At 39.2% G+C, this 22,449-nt stretch overlaps 1 protein-coding gene and 1 pseudogene across 1 annotated transcript in view; one reads left to right on the forward strand and one right to left on the reverse strand.

The window, feature by feature from the left end:
• LOC109213388 overlaps positions 1-2,998 on the reverse strand; it is a 5,449-nt gene extending 2,451 nt beyond the window's left edge. Inside the window, exon 1 of the mRNA XM_019377179.1 lies at positions 1,407-2,998. Coding sequence (XP_019232724.1) covers positions 1,545-2,651 — 1,107 coding nt within the window. The 5' untranslated portion in view covers positions 2,652-2,998 and the 3' untranslated portion in view covers positions 1,407-1,544. The remainder of the gene's footprint in view (positions 1-1,406) is intronic.
• A 1,258-nt stretch (positions 2,999-4,256) lies between these two features.
• LOC109213386 lies at positions 4,257-7,028 on the forward strand (annotated as a pseudogene).
• Positions 7,029-22,449: the final 15,421 nt, after the last annotated feature.

The raw sequence follows: 22,449 nt of genomic DNA on the forward strand, positions 1-22,449 counted from the left end.
GGGGGGGGATGAGGGAGATGGGTAAAGGTTTCCCAGTTCACGCTCCCTAACTACCTTCTTTTCCAATCAAAGGAGAAGTTTCCACACCCCATACTCTAGATAACAACCTCTGTGAAAAGCAATTACAACAACGTCTAACACAGTTCAAAGATAATCTTCACTGAGTTTCGTAATAGCAAAAGAAGCTCACAGGTTTATGACCAGACATAATCATTCAGCATATAGTATTTGCAACCTCTGCTGGTCGCTGCATTCTTTCGATTATTACAGGTTCAAGATGAATAGAAGGAAGAGATTACAGCTTGTTAGTTTATGGTTTGAACTTTGAAGTAGAGAGAATTTTTGGTAGATTGATTAAACTACAAGTCCTTTAGTGTTCACTTAGTGCTATTGCTATATCAATAAATTCATTATTACTTAATAAGAAAGATACGTGGGTGTACCAACAACATACCCAATGTAGTTCCACAAGTGGGGTCTGTTGTGGGTGTCCCGACAGAATTCTGAAAATGTCTTTAGCCAATGATCTTCAAGTAGCTAGAGATTTACTAAAATATGGAGCTCATAACTAAAATGCAGGGACTCAAGTGTTATTAAGTTGTATTGTGCAACTAGTTTCCTATAACGTTGTTATGTAACTGACTATAAACATACATGTCTGGAAAGTAATTCTAGTTTAAAAGTAGAAGCATCAAATGTATTAAATACCCATATAAACTTAGATCAGACTTTCCAACAAACAGAACTATCGAACTACCTTTGGCTCTGAAACTGACAAAAGCTGGAAAGTAAAATTAGCAGCTTATCTCCCACTAATGCATTCTATGCAAGGAGTTAGAGGATACAATAATTCCACGAGTTGACATAAGATTGCTTGGGGGTAGCAGCAACTAATTACTGAGTAAATTTTAAATGCGATGACCTGCATAGGAGGTGATAGCAGATTGCTTAAGATGGAATATAGCAAAGAAATTTCATTTTATACTTTTACTTGGATATAATCCTAGACAGTCTAAGTAAATTGGATGTTTGGACTACACTATCAATAATGATGACTCAGAGTAGCAGGAGTTTAAAGTGTATATATTTGAGGAGCTGTTTAACTTGACCGGAAAGGAAAAGCACACAAAGAGAATCACAGATATGTATCTTAAAATATTTCACTAGCTTCAGGAGAAATTAGATTAACTTTATACGGGATGCAAGAGAAAAATTGAATATAGGTGCAACTAGTATGATATACATTAAAATCATCAAACATCTATCAGAAACATTGATGTGAATCTCTACACATGTTCACATTAAAATTGGCAGTGAGACATTAGGGGTTTCCTTGCTCCAGTATACAAGTTGGGAGAGTATCAGTAATCATACAATTGAAGAAAGAGGGGAAAAGGAATATGAACCTCAGTATGAACTACCATCAAAAACTTCTCGCTACTGATCTTCAGTTGCCGAGTGTAGCACCAGGAAAAGAATCCCATGAAATAAAAAAAAGCTCTAGCAATTACAAAACTAATCCTATTATCCTGTTCTTAGCTCCATTACAGCTTCTGATTAGATTCTATAAGCAATCCATTTAGCATTACATGAACTGCAGCTTCATATACAATGCCGTGATAATGCATTCCATCAGTAGTACAACGAGCTCCACAACTATTACTCAACGCATGAATGTCCAGCAACAAAAGGGACCCACCAGATTGTCGCAGCAGCTTACTGCCATAAAGCTCATCCGTATAAGCTTGCCACATCACATCAGTCATATTCTCTCGCTTCTCATCTGTATTCAACATCGAGTTTATCAGCTTTGGCATTCCCAGCCAAAAGAAGTTGGGTGACCGAATCGAAACTAAATTCGTGCCAGCTCCATCATTATCAAAATCTGAAGGTACTGGTAACAGCAATACAACCAAATCCCGCAACAACTTTAGGGAAACACCATAATCAGTTGCATTATTTACATGTAACATATCCCATAGCCCTACCCCAATCACAAATACATCAGGATAACTATGTTTTTCTTCAAATCCCACAACCAAATCAGTCAAGTTACTCACATAAGGTGCCCAAATAAATTCCAACTTCATCCCAATCTCATCAATAAACGCGTTATAATCACTATGCCTCTTGAACAAATCCCCTCTAATCACCTCCATTTCATTTTCCCCCAATAACAGCTCCAACAAAGAAACTACAAATAACCTTGCTTGTGAATCCCCAGCAACAACAACCCATGACCCATTAAGCAAATCTGAAGTATCAGACTTGGTCAACTTCTGGAAATCACATTGAACAACAGGTTCAGAGCCAACCCACTTCCAAGAATTGGTATTTTCCACACTAGTATTCTCATTATTATTATTCAATTCTTGAAAATCAAATGATACTTGGTGAAGTAAAGAAATGCAAGAATCAACACTTACAATTGATGATGATGATGATGATGAGGGTACTGAACCTGGTGAATAAAGCATAGAGGAGACTAAAGGGAAATAAGGGGTCAAATGAACACAAACAGCAAGGGTAATAAAGAGGGCACAACTGAAAAATAACATTTTGTTACGGCTCAAGTGCCAACCTGCCATACCTATAGGGACAAAGAGTACAAGAAAGGCTGCCAATATTCCCAATTGGACAGCCCCCCACATTATTCTTCTCTGATTTCTGACTATTAAATCATTCCTATTTTGCAGCAAAATTATGACAAAGAAACAAAAAATCGAGCTTTGACAGCATATTTCAATAACTGGAAAATTTGGATCCAATCGAAGAAGAAAGAGTATTGGTTTGGTATTCTTGGGGAAGAAATTGAATAAATGTGAGGTAGTCGAGATGGTAAGAATTGTGGATGAAGGAAAGGAAAGAGGTGATAGGCTGATAGCTATAGTGCAACTGCGTGAGAAAGAGGAAAAAGAACAGTTTCCAAATGCGGAAATTGAAAGAGGAAAGGAGGAAATAACAAAACACGCTTGTGCACCCACAAAAGGAAATAATACTGTACTCTTTTTTTTTTTTTTGGAGTGTCTATATAGGGTTAGGAGTCGGGGTGGGGTTTTTAAATATACCTTAGGCTGTTGTGTTAAATACTTATTCAATAGATTTTTTTTTTTTGGTTTTCACCCCGGTGTCCGGTACCCACACTGAAGCCACCCACACCGAAGCCCGACTATATTCGGATTATTCAATAGATTATGTACCAGCGGAAAGTCTTTTCTCAACTTCAGATTATTTTGGATGTTTATTAATTCAATTTTTCTTGATTCATCAAGCATGTGCTTTATATTTATCAAGCTCGTAAATTTACAAGTAACTCTAAAATCATTGTTAATTGCTTCAATACAAATAAAAAAGCCCCTAAAATTACTCATACCTAAACTCATTGTGGCATAGAAATACAATAGTTTTTAATAGAAAACTTTTTTTCTCTCCTATAAATCTTCTCTGCACGAGCTTTTGTAAACCCGAAAACAGACTCCAATTGTATATGTTATTCATTATGCTGGTTCAAATCAAAGAGAATAGTGAGGAAGCCATAATATTCATAAACAGGCGATTAAGTCTAGCTGTTAATTAGCAAAATGGTAATTTAATTTGCATGCCATATCCTCATGCATAAGGCGGCTAAATAAATTATTTGTATTCTCAACAACAACAACAACCCAGTGAGATCCCACAGGTGAGGTCTGGGGAGGGTAGTGTGTACGCAGACCTTACCCCTACTCCGGAGGAGTAGAGAAAATTATTTGTATTCTCAAGGATGGGAATATAAAAATCTTTGAAATGCCGGGAAATTAAAGCGTCATGGCGCTGGTAAATGGTAATATAGACAAGCTACCATTATATACATCACACCACCAGATGATGTGGTGCAGCTGATGGGGCTGCTCTTCCCTTAACCAGAGGTCTCGAGTTCGAGCCTTGGGTATGGAAAAATCCTTGGTAAGGAGCGCTTCCCCCCGAATGGGGCCCTACGCGGCGCGAATCCGGATATAGTCGGGCTCCATTGTTGATACCGGACACCGGGTGAGAAAAAAAAAAAAAAGCATAATATACATGACAGCTCATGTAACCAACAGACAAATGACGAGATTTTCAAAGCCTTTATTCGAAGTTCAGCCCAATTAGATTTACTTTTGGAACTTCAAATTCTTGCATTTATATAAAGCCCAGCATGTGCCCAGTTCCCATCATCAGCAAACAGAGAAAAGAAATTTAAAAGAAGGAAAAACATTAGAAGAGTGCATTAAGTAAAGATGTCATCAAAAGATGATTTACGTCTATTGGATTTCTGGGCAAGCTCATTTTGCATGAGGGTTAAAATTGCTCTAGCTGAGAAAGGTTTGACCTATGAATCTCTAGAAGAAGATTTATTTGGAGGCAAAAGTGAGTTTCTTCTCAAATCCAACCCCATTTATGCAGAGGCGGATCCAGGATTTCAAGAAGATGGGTGTACTGTTGTAAAGAGGTGCATCTAAAGTTTACATTTGACGGATTTAACTTTAGTCTCTTACTATGTGCCTACTACAGTTTTGAAGTTATAGGTTAAAAATGATATTCTTTTTGAAATTTTAGTAATTTTCACATATATTTATACTCCACTACTAGAAATACGGAAAAAATCGAACAAATTTTTCTGACCAACGTTGGTCGGTCAAAAATAGCGACCAAAAACCGTCCAGCTTGGACGGAAACTGGGAAAAAAATATTTTACATTTATTTAAAAAAAAATACCGACCAAAGTTGGTCGGTAAGTTGGTCAACAAGTCTGACCAACAAATTGACCGAGCTGGTCAGACTTGCTTAGTCAAAGAAACTTTCACATTACCAACCAACTTTGGTCGGTAACGTGGACCCAATTTTTAAAATTTTAATAGTTATATTATTATTTAAAATATTTTATAAAATTTAAAGAAATTTTATTTAAGTTTATCGACCAACATTGGTCTGTTAATGCAGGGGAAGCATTTACCGACCAACTTTGGTCGGTATATTTTAATTCTTGGAAAATAACCGACCAAATTTACAAATAGATATATTTGATGATAAATTATATATACTAAATAAATATATCCTTAATTTGTTGTTGTTGTTGTTGTTGTTGTTGTTGTTGTTGTTGTTGTTATTCTATTGTTGCTGTTGTGGTGTTGTTGTTCGGCTGTTGCTGTTGTATTGATATATGCTGGCAGGTGGTGTAGCTACCAAAACAAGCATTTTCTGCCAAAATTATACCCAAAAAACCGACCAAAGTTGGTCGGTATTCATTAAAAAAAATTGTGAAGAACCGACCAAAGTTGGTCAGTTAACGAACAAGGAATTCCCAAAATTGAACATTACCGACCAACTTTGGTGGGTATTGTTAAATTTTAATTTTTTTTAAAAAAAATATATTTTCTTTTACCGACCAACGTTGGTCGGTAACTTTTTAAATTTAATAATAAATAAAAAATATAAATCAAATACACCGATCAACTTTGATCGGTAAAATTAAATTGATAAAATATGTTTCCGACCAAAGTTGGTCGGTAAGTCATTAAAATTCTTCAGATGGTCGTTTTAGTATACCGACCAGCTTTGGTCGGTATGGTCGGTATATTAAACCGACCATCAAAATAACGACCAAGCGTGTTTGGCCGCGTTTTGGTAGGTAATTGGCCATAACCGATCAAAGTTGGTCGATTTTTTTCTTCGGTAATTACCAAATTTCTAGTAGTGCTCCATGCCAAAAATAAGACCGTTCAGAGTGGAATTTGAACCGCTAATTTCACTTGTTGAGGTGCACCTTACAATAATTACACCTTAGGAGTCTTTGAGAATGGATGCACACATATATATTTAAGTAATTTTGAAGAAATATACTATTATTATACATGGTTTAAAGAGAGGAGTATGGGTTCACGCCCCTCAAGCTAGATACGCTTCTGCTTTATGAGAAAGTTCCAGTTTTCTTGGAAAATAGCAAACCAGTTTTAGAGTCCACAAACATTGTGTATTATATTGATGAGAAGTATCCTCCCCCCTAATCCTTTGCTGCCTTCTTGCGCTTATGGCCGTTCCCGTGCACGTTTTTGGGCTGACTTCATCGACAAAAAGGTTGAATTTTCTTACCTTAAGGACCTAATAATCTTGCTTTGGGCTGCACCTTTTTATTATTATATAACAGTACAAACAATTTTTACATTATCAATCTATTTAATGCTATAGCTAGCAAGAAAAGATGCTTTATTTCTCAGGTTATCAATCCCCCCTGTAGTTATCTTCTAAATATATGATTGTGTATAATTTTAATTTGTTGCAGTGTATATATAGATTATATTAAACTCCAATGTAGCTTTTTTGCAGTGAGTATAGCTAGGTCATCCACCCATTACCTTTGACTCAAACTTTATATAAATACTAGTTGAAAAGTTTTATTGAAAAATATATCTATATATATAAGTGTACGCCAATTGTCACAAAATAGTAATTGGTGCAATATTGTGATAGTTCAGACGTACTTGGACAAAATTTTAGAGCCATTATCTCTTGCTATTATATGGTCATAAACAGTAAGGATGTTAATTTGTTACTGTAGTATATATTATATGTTTTGGTAAAAAAAAAAAGCATTTAATACACCATAACATTCTATACATATGTTATGTTTGTTTTAATAACTTTGTTCTACATGTTTGATGTGCAGTTATTTGAAGCTGGGATGCGTATATGGAAGAGCAAAGGGGAAGAAGTGGGCGTTGCAAAGAAGGATTTCATAGAAATGTTGAAGAAGCTTGAGGGAGGTATGGTTGACAAGGATTACTTGGGAGGAGACAACTTTGAGTACGTTGATGTCATAGCCATTACCATGACATCTTGGTTCCACGCTTACGAGGTATTCGGGGGTTTTAAGGTTGAAGAAGAGTGCCCTAAATTTGCCTGCTGGATAAAGAGATGCCTTTAAGAGGGAGAGTGTTTCCAGTGTTCTTCTAGATCCTGAAAAGGTTTACCAGTGTGTTGTCATGCTCAGGAAGATGCATGGCATTGGATAGTGTAGCTTGCAATTGTTTGACCAAAAAGCGTACTTTCGGTTAAAACGATTATATTTATATAATGATGGGTTAAACCTAGTTAATAATAATATTGTTAGAGGTGAGTTCTGAAATGCGGTTAATGTTAAATAGATCTGGTGGGGGAGTGACAATAACATGCATAAGGTATGAGCAATGGAGAAGTATTTAGTAATAAATGAAATAAATGACATTTAAGTAAATAGAAGAAATGGTTCACCCAATAAAGAATGAACTAGATGGTTGTTCCTCCTGACAATGATGAATATGCCACATAGATCTTAGAATGTTCGAACTATTCTCAGATTTGATGGAAAAGTGTAGAATAATATGAACAAGAATCTTGATGAAAAGGTAATGTTTGTATCTTTACAAGAGAGATAGAGAATCTTTATCAAAAAGTCTATTCTTATCAAGTGTGTGTCACCTACCTCTCTCAATTATCTTTTTTCCTATTTATACGAGATATACCCCCAACAAAATCTAATAGTACAAGGGCAGAGAATATCCAATAGAATATTCTCTTTAGTATCCTATTCTAAAAACTAACCGTTACAACTCTTTCTGTGGTGCTCGACCTCGACCATTGTTGACACCTTGACCACGAGCCTCGTTGTTTCCTGGTCGACCTCGACTGACTCTTTCCTCGATGTTACCTTGCCAAATAAAATCACACTCATTCTGAATCTTCGGATTCTAGTGTTTGGATTATATCTGACTCTGAGGTGCTAAATTAATCCTGCTTGTTTTTATTTTTGGCCTTTATTTTTATTTTTACTTTCTTTTTTCCTTTTTGATTTGGGCTTCAAGTGTCTGCCTCTTTCTGAGAAACAGAGATAAGTTGTCACGACCTAATTTCACCTATAAGCTGTGATGGCGCCCAACGTCGCCGCTAGGCAAGCCAACGGTGGACTAACCATATGATTGCTATTTTTAATAAGTTTCCAAGTAAGTAAATCCCATTTATTAAGAAATTAAGGAAGTAGAAAATTTTAATAAAATAAAACGAAGCCCACTAAGTGGGCAATCGTGGTGACATAGATACTCCAAAACCATAAAGTCAACTAGTGAGTGTGCCGAGGCCTGGTGTCATAAGTGTATGAGCAACTAGTAGAATATAAAAAATTCTAACTACTGTCTGAAATAAAGTAGACAGAATATAAATACAAAAGAGAGACTCTAAGTGCTACAGAACAGCTCAGGAAACATCTCACCACTAGGCCTCGGGGTAAAGGTGGTATGCTCCGGTATGATTGCCAGATGCACCTGCCTCAAATCCTGCACGATTAGTGCAAGTGTAGTGTGAGTACATAAACAACATGTACCCGATAAGTATCTAGTCTAGCCTCGAAGAAGTAGTGATGAGGGGTCGACATCGACACCTACTATGAGCTAACAATAAAATACAGAAATTTCAAATAAGCATTTGGGCTATGTAAGCCATAGTAATAACTCAATAACAAGCAGTGAATAAATAATTCTTTCACGAATAGTAAATTCCAAGTCAATTTCGGTCATTTAATAATTTCAACCTCACAAACTATAAAATAATATCAAGTTTAATTAGGCTCCGATTACTATTAAGCAAGATTTATGCCGAGGTCATACGACCCGATCCAGAATAATGTATACACTGCCGAGGGTCGAGCGGCACGAACCATAGATGCATCTATTCTAATACCGAGGTGTTCGGCCCGCTCCACAAAAAGAGAGGATACTTTATGAACATCCAATTTTTAAAGCTATTACAAGGCTAATACACAAAGACACACAATTTTTATTAACGGTCAAGTAACCCGCCAAAACTCAAGTAAGTAAAATTCGGTCTTTTATAATTTCTTTATCAACTTTCAATATAATTCAAGCACTTTAATTAACATGTAGGGTGCAAGCATTACAAGTATTTTATGATTTGGGTCCTAAACTACCTGGACATAAGCATATTTAGTAGCTACGCACGGACTCTCGTCACCTCGTGCGGTAGCCCCCACAATTAGAAGTAACTAGTAATTTAAATCACCTATGGGGTAAATTCTCTCTTACAAGGTTAGGCAAGAGACTTACCTCGTCTCAAGGCTCACTTTCTGCTCACAAATTCGTTCTAAGACCTCAACTCGGTGCCGAACAATCAGCTGAAACTAGTCAAATGTTACATAAATTAATCAATACACGTTTAAAAGTTCATAATTTAACTATTAGAGTAATTATCCAACCCCAATTGGAAGATTCCTAAATTCAATCCGGGCCCACGTGCCCGAATTCCGGAAATTTTCGAAGATAAATGTTACCCATAACCTCACGAACTCAAATATATAATTTTCACCCAATTCCATAATCATTTTCGTGGTTAAATCCTATTTTTGTCAAAACCTAGGTTTTTCAACTAAACCCATAATTTGCACAATTTTACATGTTAAGCTACCCATAATCTAGGTGAAAAACCCTCTCCAAGAGCTCCAAAATCGCCCAAGAGATGAAAAAAACGATCCAAAATAGCCTAAGTTCCGTTTTTGAAAGATGTTCTGCCCAGTGGTCCTTAATCGCGATCACGATAGGTCTTTCGCGATCACGAAAGTCAAAGGCCAAGCCCGGGGGGAAAATTGCCCTTCGCGAACGCGAGAGGGACCACGCGAACACGAAGGCTTAGTTGGTCTGCCCTAGGCGAACGTGAGGGCTTCTTAGCGAACGCGAAGAGAAACAGTGTGCCACCCCCAGCTTTCCTTCCTTTACGTGAACGCGGGCCATTGCACGCGAACTCAAAGGCCACAGGCCCCAGACCTTCACGAACGTGGGCTGGCTATCACGAACGCATAGCATAAGTTTCCCAGTCCCCCTTTTTCCTTCTTCGCGAACACGGCACCTTCCTCGCGATCGCGAAGATGGAAACCAGAAGCAGCAGTGATAGAAATTTGGACTTAGCTCTGGGTGGTTCGAAACTCACCCAAGCCACCGGGGATCCTGTCCAAATGCGCCAACAAGTCCATAGACATGATACGGACCTGCTCGAACTCTCGAAACGTGTAAAACAACATCAAAACTAAGAATCGCGCCCCAAAATCAAATTGAATTAAATTATGAACATCAAGTTTCCAATTTGCTCCGAACGCGCCGAATCATGCGTAAACTGCTCGGAATGACACCGAACTTTGCATGCAAGTCTTAAATCACCATACGGAACTATTCCTGAGCTCGGAATACTAAACGGACCTTGATAACACCAAAATGCACTCCAAACCAAATTTAAAGAACTTTAAAACCTTCAATGTGCCGACTTTCAATATTAAGCGCTAAAATGCTCCTAGGTCATCCAAAACACAATCCGAATATACGCCAAAGTCCATAATCGTCATACGAACCTAATAGACCGTCAAATCCCGATTCTGAGGTCGTTTACTCTAAACATTAACTTGAGTCAAACTCAGCCTTTTTTAGCCAACATTGAGGAACAAAGTGTTCCGATTTCAACCCGAACCCTTCCAAGCCCGAACTAACAATCCCCGCAAGTCATAAAACAGAAAAAGCACATATGAGGAGTCTTATTTAGAGGAACGGGGATCTAAAAATCAAAACGACCGGTCGGTTCGTTACATTCTCCACATCTTAATCAAACGTTCGCCCTCGAACGGGTCTAGAATCATACCTGGAGTGCCGAATAATTATGGATATCTTCTCCGCACTCGGTCTCCCAAGTCGCCTCATCGACGCCTCCACTCAACCTATACCGCAATAATCTTCTTGGACCTCAACTGGCAAACTTGCCTGTCAACAATGGCAACTGGCTCCTCCTCATAACCCAGGATCTCATATACCTGAACCGTGTTGAAGTCTAACACATGCGACCTATCGGCATGATACCTCCAGAGCATAGACTCGTGGAAAACCGGATGAACTCCTGATAGATTGGGAGGCAAAGCAAGCTCATAAGCAACCTCCCCAACTCAGCTCAACACCTCAAATGGACCTATAAACCTTGGGCCCAAATTTCCCTTCTTCCTGAACCTCATGATTCCCTTCATCGGCAAGACTTTCAAGAGGACCTTCTCGCCCACCATAAATGACAAATCACGCGCCTTTTGATCTGCGTAACTCTTCTGTCTAGACTGTACTGTGCGAAGTCGCTCCTGAATCAGCTTTACCTTTTCCAAGGCATCCTTCACTAAATCAGTACCATATAAATTTGCCTCACCGGGCTCAAACCATCCGATGGGCGAATGACATCGCCAACCATATAAAGCCTCAAATGGAGCCATCTCGATGTTGGACTGATAACTGTTGTTGTAAGCAAACTTGGCCAAAGGCAAGAATCGATCCCACTTCCCTCCAAAGTCAATCACACATGCTCTAAGCATATCTTCCAAGATCTGAAGTGTCGGCTCCGACTGCCCGTCGATCTGCGAATAAAAGGTTGTGCTGAGCTCTACCCGGGTCTCTAACTCACTCTGTACTGCTCTCCAAAAATGCGAAGTAAACCGAGGGCGTCTATCTGATATGATGTAAACAGGAACATCATGCAACTGAACAATCTCCTAAATGTAAATCTGGGCCAATCTCTCTGAAGAATATCTGGTGTACTGACTTGGTCAACCTGTCGATAATGACGAAGTCCATAGTAATGCGCTCCCATTTCCACTCAAGTATAACCATCTGCTGGAGTAGGCCATCTGGCCTCTGATGCTCATACTTAACCTGCTGGCAATTTCGGCACCTCGCTACATACTCAACTATGTCCTTCACCCGCCGCCACCAATAATGCTGCCTCAGGTCGCGATACATCTTCGTAGCAGCTAGATGAATAGAATACTAGGAGCTGTGTGCCTCCTCTAGAATCTTCTCCCTCAAGCCATCAACATTAGGAACACATAGATGACTTTGGAGTCGTAGAACACCATCCTCACCGATAGTAACCTCCTTGCACTACCCTGTAGTACCTTCTCTCTGAGAACCAATAAGTGTGGATCATCGAACTGATGATCCTTGATCTGCTCGAATAGTGAAGACTTGGCGACGACGCACGTACGGACTCGGCTGGGCTCTGAATTATCCAACCTCACAAGTCTATTATCCAAGGACTGAATGTCCAAAGCTAATGGCCTCTCCTCTGCTGAAATGAATGCCAAACTACCCATACTCTCCGCCTTTCTGCTCAAGGCATCCGCAACTACATTTGCCTTGCTCGGATGACAAAGGATGGTAATATCATAATCCTTTAGTAACTCAAGCCACCTGCGCTGCCTCAAATTGAGATCATTCTACTTGAACAAATGTTGCATGCTGCGATGATCAGTGTAAACCTCACAGGACACCTCATAAAGATAATGCCTCCAGATCTTAAGCGCATGACTAATCGCGGCCAACTCCAAATCATGTACAGGGTAATTCTTCTTGTGGGGCTTCATCTGATGTGAAGCATATGCAATGACTCGCCCCTCTTGCATCAATACACAACCCAAACCAATGCGTGAAGCATCGTAACACACAATATACATCCCTGAACCAGAAGGCAACACTAACACCAGTGTTAAAGTCAATGCGGTCTTGAGCTTCTGACAGCTCATCTCACAATCATCGGACCATCGGAACGGAACACCCTTCTGGGTCAATCTAGTCAAAGGTGCTACAATGGATGAGAAGCCCTCCACAAACCGGCGATAATTACCTGCTAACCCCAAGAAGCTCTTAATCTCAATCGTTGTGGTAGGACGAGGCCAACTCTGAACTACTTCGATCTTCTTGGGATCTACCTTAATACCCTCGCCTGATACAACATGCCCCAAGAATACTACAGAATCTAGCCAAAACCCACACTAGGAGTACTTAGCATATAGCTTCTGTTCCCGCAAGGTCTGAAGCACCACTCTCAAATGCTGCTCGTGCTCCTCCATGTTGCGCAAGTAGATCAAAATGTCATCAACGAAGACAATGACAAATGAATCGATGTATGGCCTAAATACCTGGTTCATGAAATCCATAAACGCCGCTGGGCATTAGTCAAATCAAGGACATCACTAGAAACTCATAATGACCATATCTAGTCCGGAAAGTCATCTTCGGAACATCCGAATCCCGAATCTTCAACTGATGGTACCCCGATGTCAAGTCGATCTAAGAGAACACCCTAGCACCCTGCAACTGGTCAAACAAATCATCAATACGCATCAACGGGTACTTGTTCTTAATGTAACTTTGTTCAACTGACGGTAATCAATGCACATCGGCATAGTTCCATCTTTCTTCTTTACGAACAACACCGGTGCACCACTTGGTCTGACGAACCCCTTTGCTAGTAACTCCTCAAGTTGTTCCTTCAACTCCTTCAACTCTTTCGGAGCCATGCGGTACGGTGGAATGGAGATAGGTTGGGTACCTGGAGCCAAATCAATACAGAAATCGATATCATGATCTGGTGGCATGCTTGGAAGATTAGAAGGAAACACATAAGAGAACTCCCGGACCATAGGCACTGAATCAATCCCCGGAGTCTCTGTAGTAGTATCCCAAACATAAGCTAGATAAGCCAAACAACCCTTCTCGACCATGTGTCGAGCCTTCAAAAAAAAAAAGATAACCCGGCTAGGTGCACAGACAGACAAACCCTTCCACTCCAATCTAGGCAACCCTGGCATCGCCAAGGTAACAGTCTTGGCATGGCAATCAAGGTTGGCGTGATATGGAGATAACAAGTCAATGCCCAGGATGAGCTTAAAGTCGGTCATATCGAGCAACTGAAGATTCGCTCTTGTATCATAACCACAGAAAGTAACAATGCAGGACCAGTAGATCCGATCCACAACAACAAAATCGCCCACAAGAGTGGACACATAAACAGGAGTACCAGGGACTCACGAGAAACACCCAGGAAATGAGCAAACAGATACGAAACATATGAATATGAAGACCCTCGATCAAATAATACCGAAGCATCCCTACCGCAGACAGAAATAATACCTGTGATCACGGCATCTGAGGCTACTGCATCTGGACTGGACGGAAAAGCATAGAACCTAACTGGAGCGCCGATTGGCTAGCCTCCACCTGACTGGCCTCCACTTGTCTGTCCTCCACCTCTAGGCAGCCCCTACCCACCTACCCTCCACCTCTAGGCGGCCGGACGGCTGGTGCGGCAGCTGGATCTGTAATCATAGGCTGAGAACCCTATTGTACTGCCTTGCCCCGAAGTCTGGGATAGAACCTCCTCATGTGACTAAGATCCCCGCACTCGAAACAACCTATCAGTACGATGCACTGCTGACTTAAAGTCTGACTCTAATGGCCTGAATATCCATTGGACGAACCCTGAATAGTTGGTGGGTGGTAGGAACTCTCTGGCATGGCGCTGAAATAAGGCCACACTGGAGCACCCCAAGGAGGTGGCGGTGCTGGATAAGTGGGCCTGCCAGACTGACCCCTCACAAACTGACCTCTGCCCCCAGCTCCAGAATATTGAAACCGCTTATCCCTCGTCACCTGATCTCAGCTCCGCTGATGAACACCCTTGATCCTCCGAGCTATCTCTACAACTAGCTCGTACGAAGTCCCTATCTCAACCTCTCGGGCCATAGTGGCCTGGATACCAGAGTGCAAACCTGCAACAAACCCCCGCAATCTCTCTGTATCGGTAGGAAGTATCATAAGTGCATGGTGAAACAACTCAGAGAATCTCGCCTCATAGTTGATCACCTATATCTGGCCCTGCTGGAGCTGCTCGAACTGAAATTGCAACTCTTCCCTCTGAGAGGGTGGAATGTATCTGTCCAAAAGAGGCATGTGAACTGGCCCCAAGTCATGGGAGGAGAACCTACTGGTCTGCCAAGAAAATAGGACTGCCACCATCTACGGGCCCTGCCCTCCAGCTGAAAGGTGGTAAAGTCCACCCTTTGGGACTCCAATATACCCATGTTGTGCAGTCTATCCCTGCACCGATCAATAAAGTATTGGGGGTCCTCATGTCACTCACCTCCAAAGACAGGAGGATGAAGCTTGGTCCATTTGTCCAATAGCTTCTACGGCTCGCCGACCGCAGTTGGTCTGGGCTCAAGTATAGCTGCTGTAACTGGCTGAGCTCCGCCCACGGGTAGTGCGCCCGGGGTCTGATATACGGCAGTTGCATGCCATGGAGCCTGAGCGGTTAGGGTTTGTGCTTCCCCTCCCGCCTGAGATGTGGCTAGGTCCATTGGAAATAAACCAGCCTGAGTCATAGAATCCATGAATCGCAACATACAGCACATGACCTCCTAGAACCCTGGCGCGGACATGAAATCCGCTAGGGCTGGCTCTACTGCAGGCACCTCGCCATGCTCCTCTAATAGGATCCTCTACAGGATCTGCTAGTGACATAGCTGGAGAAACTCTGGTACGTCCTCGTCCTCTACCACGGGCTGGAGCCCTCCCTCAGCCTTTAGCAATAGAGGGAGTAGCTCCTCCATGATCGGGTACATCTGTCATGCGCGTTCTCACCATCTGTGAGAGAATAAAGAAAGATACTTAGCACAACATCAACTTCACAATAGGAGATGAAGAAAGAGTAGTTTCCTAACACCCTATAGCCTCTCAAAGATAAGTACGGATGTCTCCGCACAGATCCGCAAGACTCTATTAGGCCTGCTCATAACTTGTGAGACCTACGTGAACCTAGTGCTCTAATACCATGTCACGGTCCAATTTTACCTATAGGCCGTGATGGCGCCCAACGTCGCCGCTAGGCAAGCAAACGGTGAACTAACCATATGATTGCTATTTTTAATAAGTTTCCAAGTAAGTAAATCCCATTTGTTAAGAAATTAAGGAAGTAGAAAATTTTAATAAAATAAAACGAAGGCCACTAAGTGGGAAAATGTAGTGATATAGATACTACAAAATCATAAATTCTACTAGTGAGTGTGCTAAGACCTGGCGTCACAAGTGTATGAGCAGCTAGTAGAATATACAAAAATCTAACTATTGTGTGAAATAAAGTAGACAGAATATAAATACAAAAGAGAGACTCTAGGTGATGCAAAATGACGACGTCCAAATCCACTAATAAAAAAGTAAATGGACACGGTCGCATGCACATATAATTTACCCAACTATGAGTTGGGGTCGAATTTCACAGAGAACAATATGTAGGCGATTAGGCGTGTAAGAGAATTATCACTTATTATGCTAAGCCAAACACTTAGAATGGTTTTCGGAAAATATTTATAACTAAATGCGAAAATATAAACTAACCTAGAAAGCAAGTAAAATAATCAATGGCTACAAGTATGGATACACAGGGAATTACACTCAAGTAACGATCCAATGTATTTCACGATTTAACAAATATGAGCGAGTTTATGTTAATTAGCCTCGGGTAATAATTCTATATTAGCTTCTTCTAATGACTAACAAGACTTCCTAATTGAATTATCCCTAAAACAATTAAGAAATTAAGCACACCCGATTATGGCTACAAGTAGTTCAATCCTATCCCTAGGTAGAATCTATAAAGTGGGGGTTAAGGCCTCAAGTTCTTGTTAATTAATCTTTTCCAACCCCAAATTATCTTTCCCAAAATTAATTCGATGTAAGTGGGAGAGTTCTAGGGTTAGCTGATCCCTTTGGAAACATTAAAGAACAAGAATAATTAAAGAAACAATAACTCACTTCATTATAAATAAAAATCGTTCAATACATAAGCATAACAAGATATTTAATCCACACTTTAAATATGAATATTTCCATAAACAAGATTCAGCTGTTGGAATAAATACTACACACTTAGATATACAATACAAAGCAAGTAAAGAAGAAATGAACATAAATGGGTAAGAAATTATTAACCAAAAGCTTCAGATCTTCAAGATCCAAGTGTATGTGCAAATCTAGTATAAGGACTAAAAAATAAGCCAAAGATATGCCAAAGATGAGCTAGGTCGTGTATTAAATGGCTTGGGGGTCAAAAACGTGAAATTTCGGAACTGCCTAGTTTTCCTGCCAATTTCTTCTTCGTGTTCGTGATTATACCTTCGCGTTCGTGAAGGTTAGTTTTCTGCAGCTTTGCGTTCACGGTCTCCACTTTGCGTTCGCCAAGGGCTGGCTTCCTGTTGCTTCGCGTTCGCGATCTTTCCTTCGCATTCGCGAAGGGTTGGCTTCCTGCTAGTTCGCGTCCGCATTACACCTTCGCGTTCGTGAAGGGTAATTCACTGGGGCAGACTTCCATTGTCCATTTTAGCTGTTTTTTGACTCGTTTTCACTTGGTTTCATCACCATCACTTCTAAATCACATAAAACCTATAAAATAGAAGTAAATGACATTAAACACACGATTTTATCAACCAAGTCTAGCAAAATCTAAGATTAAAGACGAGATAAGTTGGTAAAATACCCACTTATCAAACGCCCAAACTTAAACTATTGCTTGTCCTCAAGCAATCCAACAACTAAGAACATCCTTCAATAAAATCATCAATTAAGTTCAGTGACATACCAAATATCATTTCAAGTCAAAAAGGTTCAAATTAAACACAATCTAGCGACTTCGGTTGGTACCAACAATTAATCCAAAGCATATGAATCGCCAACAACTTCTCACAAATTTCATTTCAATTCAAGTGCTCAAACACCACATTAATCAAAGTAGCAACCAAGTCATGACACTAAAGCTTCAAAATTTGCCTCATTATCACAAACAATTTTCTTTTATTCATTCCTCCCAATTGGAGATTGGATTAAGTTCACAACTCAAAATTTCATGTGTCCTCACACTTAGAGAGAATCCCAACTTATAAATTGCAAGTTAAACACAAATGGAATATCAAATGGAAAGAATTAACTCTCTCTCTCACACACAAAGATATTCAAATGCACAAAAGTAGTGCCATAGGCTTGCCCTTCATGTATTTCTCCACTAATGTAGACACACTTGGTTCAAAATCAAGTAGGACTTAAAGGATTGTAATGTAGGTTTTTGGTTAAGGTAGGGCACAATTTGGATAAGAGTGAGTCAAAACCTCCCTAAGCACTACAATTTTCAACAATTAAAGCACACGTCCTTCAAAACCATTTTCCATCATTTCTTCATTTTTCATTCCACACCTAATCTTCCCTTTATTCATAACTCCTTATTTTTCCTTCCTTTGTATATATATATATATATATATATGTGTGTGTGTGTGTGTGTGTGTGTGTGTGTGTATGTATGTATATATATATATATATATATATATATATATATATATATATATATATATANTATATATATATGTATGTATGTATGTATATATATATTTTTTTTAAATTACCTTTCACCTTTTAAGAAACTTCCACATCACAACTTTTCCAATATGCACCCCCAAACTTAGGCTTTTAACCTATGTTTACACTTTCAAAGTACTTAGGGAGGTAGAGTGCCAAAAGCTAGATCAATAAAGAACAAAAGGTTAAAGTTTGTAACATGGCTGCTAAAGAAAAAGCTTAAAGGCTCAAAAGGGGTTGACTAGGAAAAATATGCAAGGGTAGAAAATTTAAGGCACAATAACGGTCCAAGGAAGGCCTAGCATCATTTTTTAAACCAAGTTAGTCTAGGATTTCGCCTTGAAGCACATTCCGGGCAAGTTCTAGACTACAAATAATGCAAAAGAACTCATAACAAATCTCACCACACATGGCACATGCAAACTCGAGTGACATATAAATCCAAAATTCAATTAAAACCAATGGACCCAAAGAAAATCACATATGGCCTAAAAGGCTATTTAATGAATCAAAGAGCCAAAAATAGAACCTAAAAGTCACAACAAGGATTATCACTTAAATAATTTTTCTTTTTAAAGATCAAAACTTCATATGCCAAAGTTTAAATCATATTGGTACCAAACAAGCCACACGTTGGTTTATGGACAAAAGAACACAACCAACAACCAATTTATTCACTACTACTAGATACTAAACTGACTAAAAAAATATTTACCTAAAAAAAGAAAAAAAAAACTAAACCAGACTAATCCCTTAAGAAAGTTGTCATCGTAGGAGGTCATCCGGCTCGACAAAAATTATTTTCTTGGAAAAGAACCGCGGCATAAAGAAAAACTCAATTTTTTTAACTAATACTACTACAAGTAAATAAAGTAGCAAAATAAGAAGAAAAAAAACTAATGCTAACATGCTAGAATTAAACTTCAAATTATCACTAATAAACTACAACGTCAACCAATCTACACAAGTTGTCACAAAAAATAATCATGCTCCAACTACATCATCACATGTAAATGAGTCACCCCCAACCTAAAGTATTGCACTATCCTCAATGCAACTAAACAAAATAAGATAAAATGAAGGAGGTGCTCCCTGAAACTGCATCACTCGGAGCTGGAGGTGGTGGGAAATTTGAGCTCCAAATCCTCAGCATCATCGTCCTCTGATCCATGTGAGCCACGGAATGAACTCAGCTTGTGCATCATTTTGGACAGAAATTTGCTTTTCTTTTTCTCACGCTCCTTGAACTTTCTCTGGCGCTTCTCAATCTTCCCTTGCCGACGGATCATATTTTCCAACTTGTTGTTCATGGCCTCCATCTTTCTTGTTATTGTTTTTTTCTCTTTGATCACGTCATCCAGGGGCAGAAGTGCCATTAGATGTGCTAGCCCCACGTGGGCCAGTAAGAAGGCCAGCTATAAGCTACCTAATGTGTGCATCTACTCCATATATTTGACTGGATAAGTGACGCATAGTGTGAGGGATGGACTGGAGTGGTCCCATGAGGTCAAATGACCCTGGTGCAGGTGCAAAGGATCTGGCGGGATCAGTGGTGGCCTCAGAGAATTGCCCAAACAAAGAGGATGCAACATCAATCCTCCTCTTTTCTGCTTGTCACTGTGTCCCTTTTTCAGTAATGGGTGGATTGTTGATACCCAATTTTTTCCTATATATTTTTAATATGCATAAATACTTTCAAAATAGCATATATATGCATATATAAGCATGCACAAGGTTTTTATAAATTTTTTATATTTTTAAAGATTTTAAATTGATTTACTTCCTTCCTTTTTTTCTCATAAAATCCCCATTAATTATTCCTCAAATTATTATTGTGGTAATTCAGTCATCTAAATTCTATATTTATGCCAAAATATTGCTAAAATATTTTAGTGCATTTTTTATAATTGCATTTTGTATTTTTAAAGCTAATTTGCATATAATTGCAATATTAGCCTTATTAATGCACAATTACGTTTTATATGCATAAAATGATATTCTATATTTTAAAATTTTAAATATCTATTTTTAAATCATTTTAGTACACAAAATTATTTTTAGAAACCATTTATTATTTATTATAAATTAATAGGGAAAATTGGCTATTTAAATCATAGCCAGATTTGGCTTTCAATTTTAGCCTAGTTGAACCTGCTCCTAGCCCAATTTCCTACCCAATTAACCCGATCCAGACCCTATAAACTCCTACCCAAACCCGGAACCCATCTGCCCGGTCTAATCTTGACCGTTGATCTCCCGGATCAACGGTCCAAACGAGCCCTTTCCTTTTTTAATCCTAAAGACCACTAACCCTATCTCATTTCTGAGATTCCGCCGCCCTCAAACTCTCTCATATCCTCTCTTCTCTCAACCTAACCCTAATCCCCTTCAATCGCCTTCTTCTTCTCCGGCCATCTCCGGCAACCTCCTTTCGACCCCAAGCCTCCAATGGTCCCTTCATCGCCTTGCTCATCATCTCTGAGGCCTTCAAGGGTCCTGGGCCATGCTGATTTGGATCTAGGGTTTCTGTTTCTGTTGTTCATGGTTTCTCCGGTGTGATTTTGGACAAAATCACACCATATTTGTTACGATGTGTGAAGTTTGTAGCAGGTTCTTCCGTTTCTATCTGGGTTTCCTTTGAAACCCTAACTTTGTTTGAATCTCTTAGATCTAGGCTATTTTTAACGATTTAAGTCTGTTTCTTTCTATGTTTTGCACTATTCTCAAACTTCTTTTGAATATCATCAACTTCAGCCATTTTTACTTTCTTTAAAGTTAGGGTTTCTCAGAGTTCTTCTGCACTCGTTCAAACTGATTTTTTTCTTTATGTTTAAACCTTTTCCTTGCATATCTTGACTGATTCTATGTTCTTACTGCTTTTTCAACTCACCTCTGTTAAAAGCCCTGATTTCTTTTTTAGATCTTCTTTGTCTTAGTTTTGTGTGTTAGCCTGACTACTTGATTCTTGTTAAGCTTCTGTGATTACCATGCTTCGAATGGGTTTTACTGAGTCCTTAACCTACCTATATCACCTCTATGTGATTGTATTCATCTTGAGTTTTCATCTCTTGCCTCTTTCTGTCGATATTGCTGGCCTTGCCTGTTTGCTACGTCTGTTTGATCTTCTCTATTTATATGTTGAAGTACAGAATCATGACTCCCTCTTGATTGATTCTGATTTCCTTAGTTGATGTTTTAATTGAAAGATTTTCTTTTAAAACCCTAAAATTCTACTCGTTTGTTTAAATTGACCGATTCCATTACTTTATTTGTTGTAGTACTTTATTTTTACTGAATCATTCCTTAATCGAAGTTTTTCTAAACTTAGCCTTAATTGGCTACCCTATGCTTACTGAGTTTTGGTTCTTTCCTTATTAGTCCTGTATTGATTTTCTTCTTCTTGCCTTATACGCTACTGGTTTTTACCGTTTGAATTAGTTCCCTTAATTAAGGGAGTACTTGCCTTGATTTTCTAGTTAATTGATTCTGAGTTCCTCAATTATTATGTTACTATGATTTTTACCTTATTTACTACCTGTTTTCAAACTATAAATACTCTAGTATTTCATTAGCACAATACACGAACACTTGGGTTCAAAAACTATCTCTCATACTTTAAAAATCTCTGCCCTCTCTTTTGGGCTATTTGCTATTGCTAGCTGGCTGCAAGCCAAGGCTAACCATTTGTGCTCTCTTGTTCTTTTCATTCTGCTTACTCTCCTCTTCACTGGTATGTCCTAGTTTCAATTCAAGTTCCAACAACAACATGATTCTCTTATTGTTTCAGTTCTTCTTGTTTCTGGTTTGCTTATATTTGTGGTTCTGTTGTGAAACTTGTAGTTAAGAACACATTACTAGCATGTTATCATGTCTTCCCCCTTCCCTTTAGATTAGTATATTCCCTTTATGTGTATATCTTAGCACGTCTTACCAGTTGTCTCTTACTTGTTGTATATTTACCATATTATATCCCATGGATCCCAAATCCCTATCACCTCTCTATGTGGTTGTGTTTTTCATGCCTGGTTTTGTGACTATGTCAGTGTCAGTTATTTCTGAGCATGCCTGAACCAGTCCTAGACCTTGATGGATTTTGTGTTTGCAACCAATTGTTCTATGTGTCCCAAACCCCTTGACCACTGTGTGTGACTCTTGAATTTACTTGGTCCTGTAAACTAGCTGTGTTTGG

Source organism: Nicotiana attenuata, unplaced genomic scaffold, assembly GCF_001879085.1.
Source record: "Nicotiana attenuata strain UT unplaced genomic scaffold, NIATTr2, whole genome shotgun sequence".
NCBI lineage: Eukaryota > Viridiplantae > Streptophyta > Magnoliopsida > Solanales > Solanaceae > Nicotiana > Nicotiana attenuata.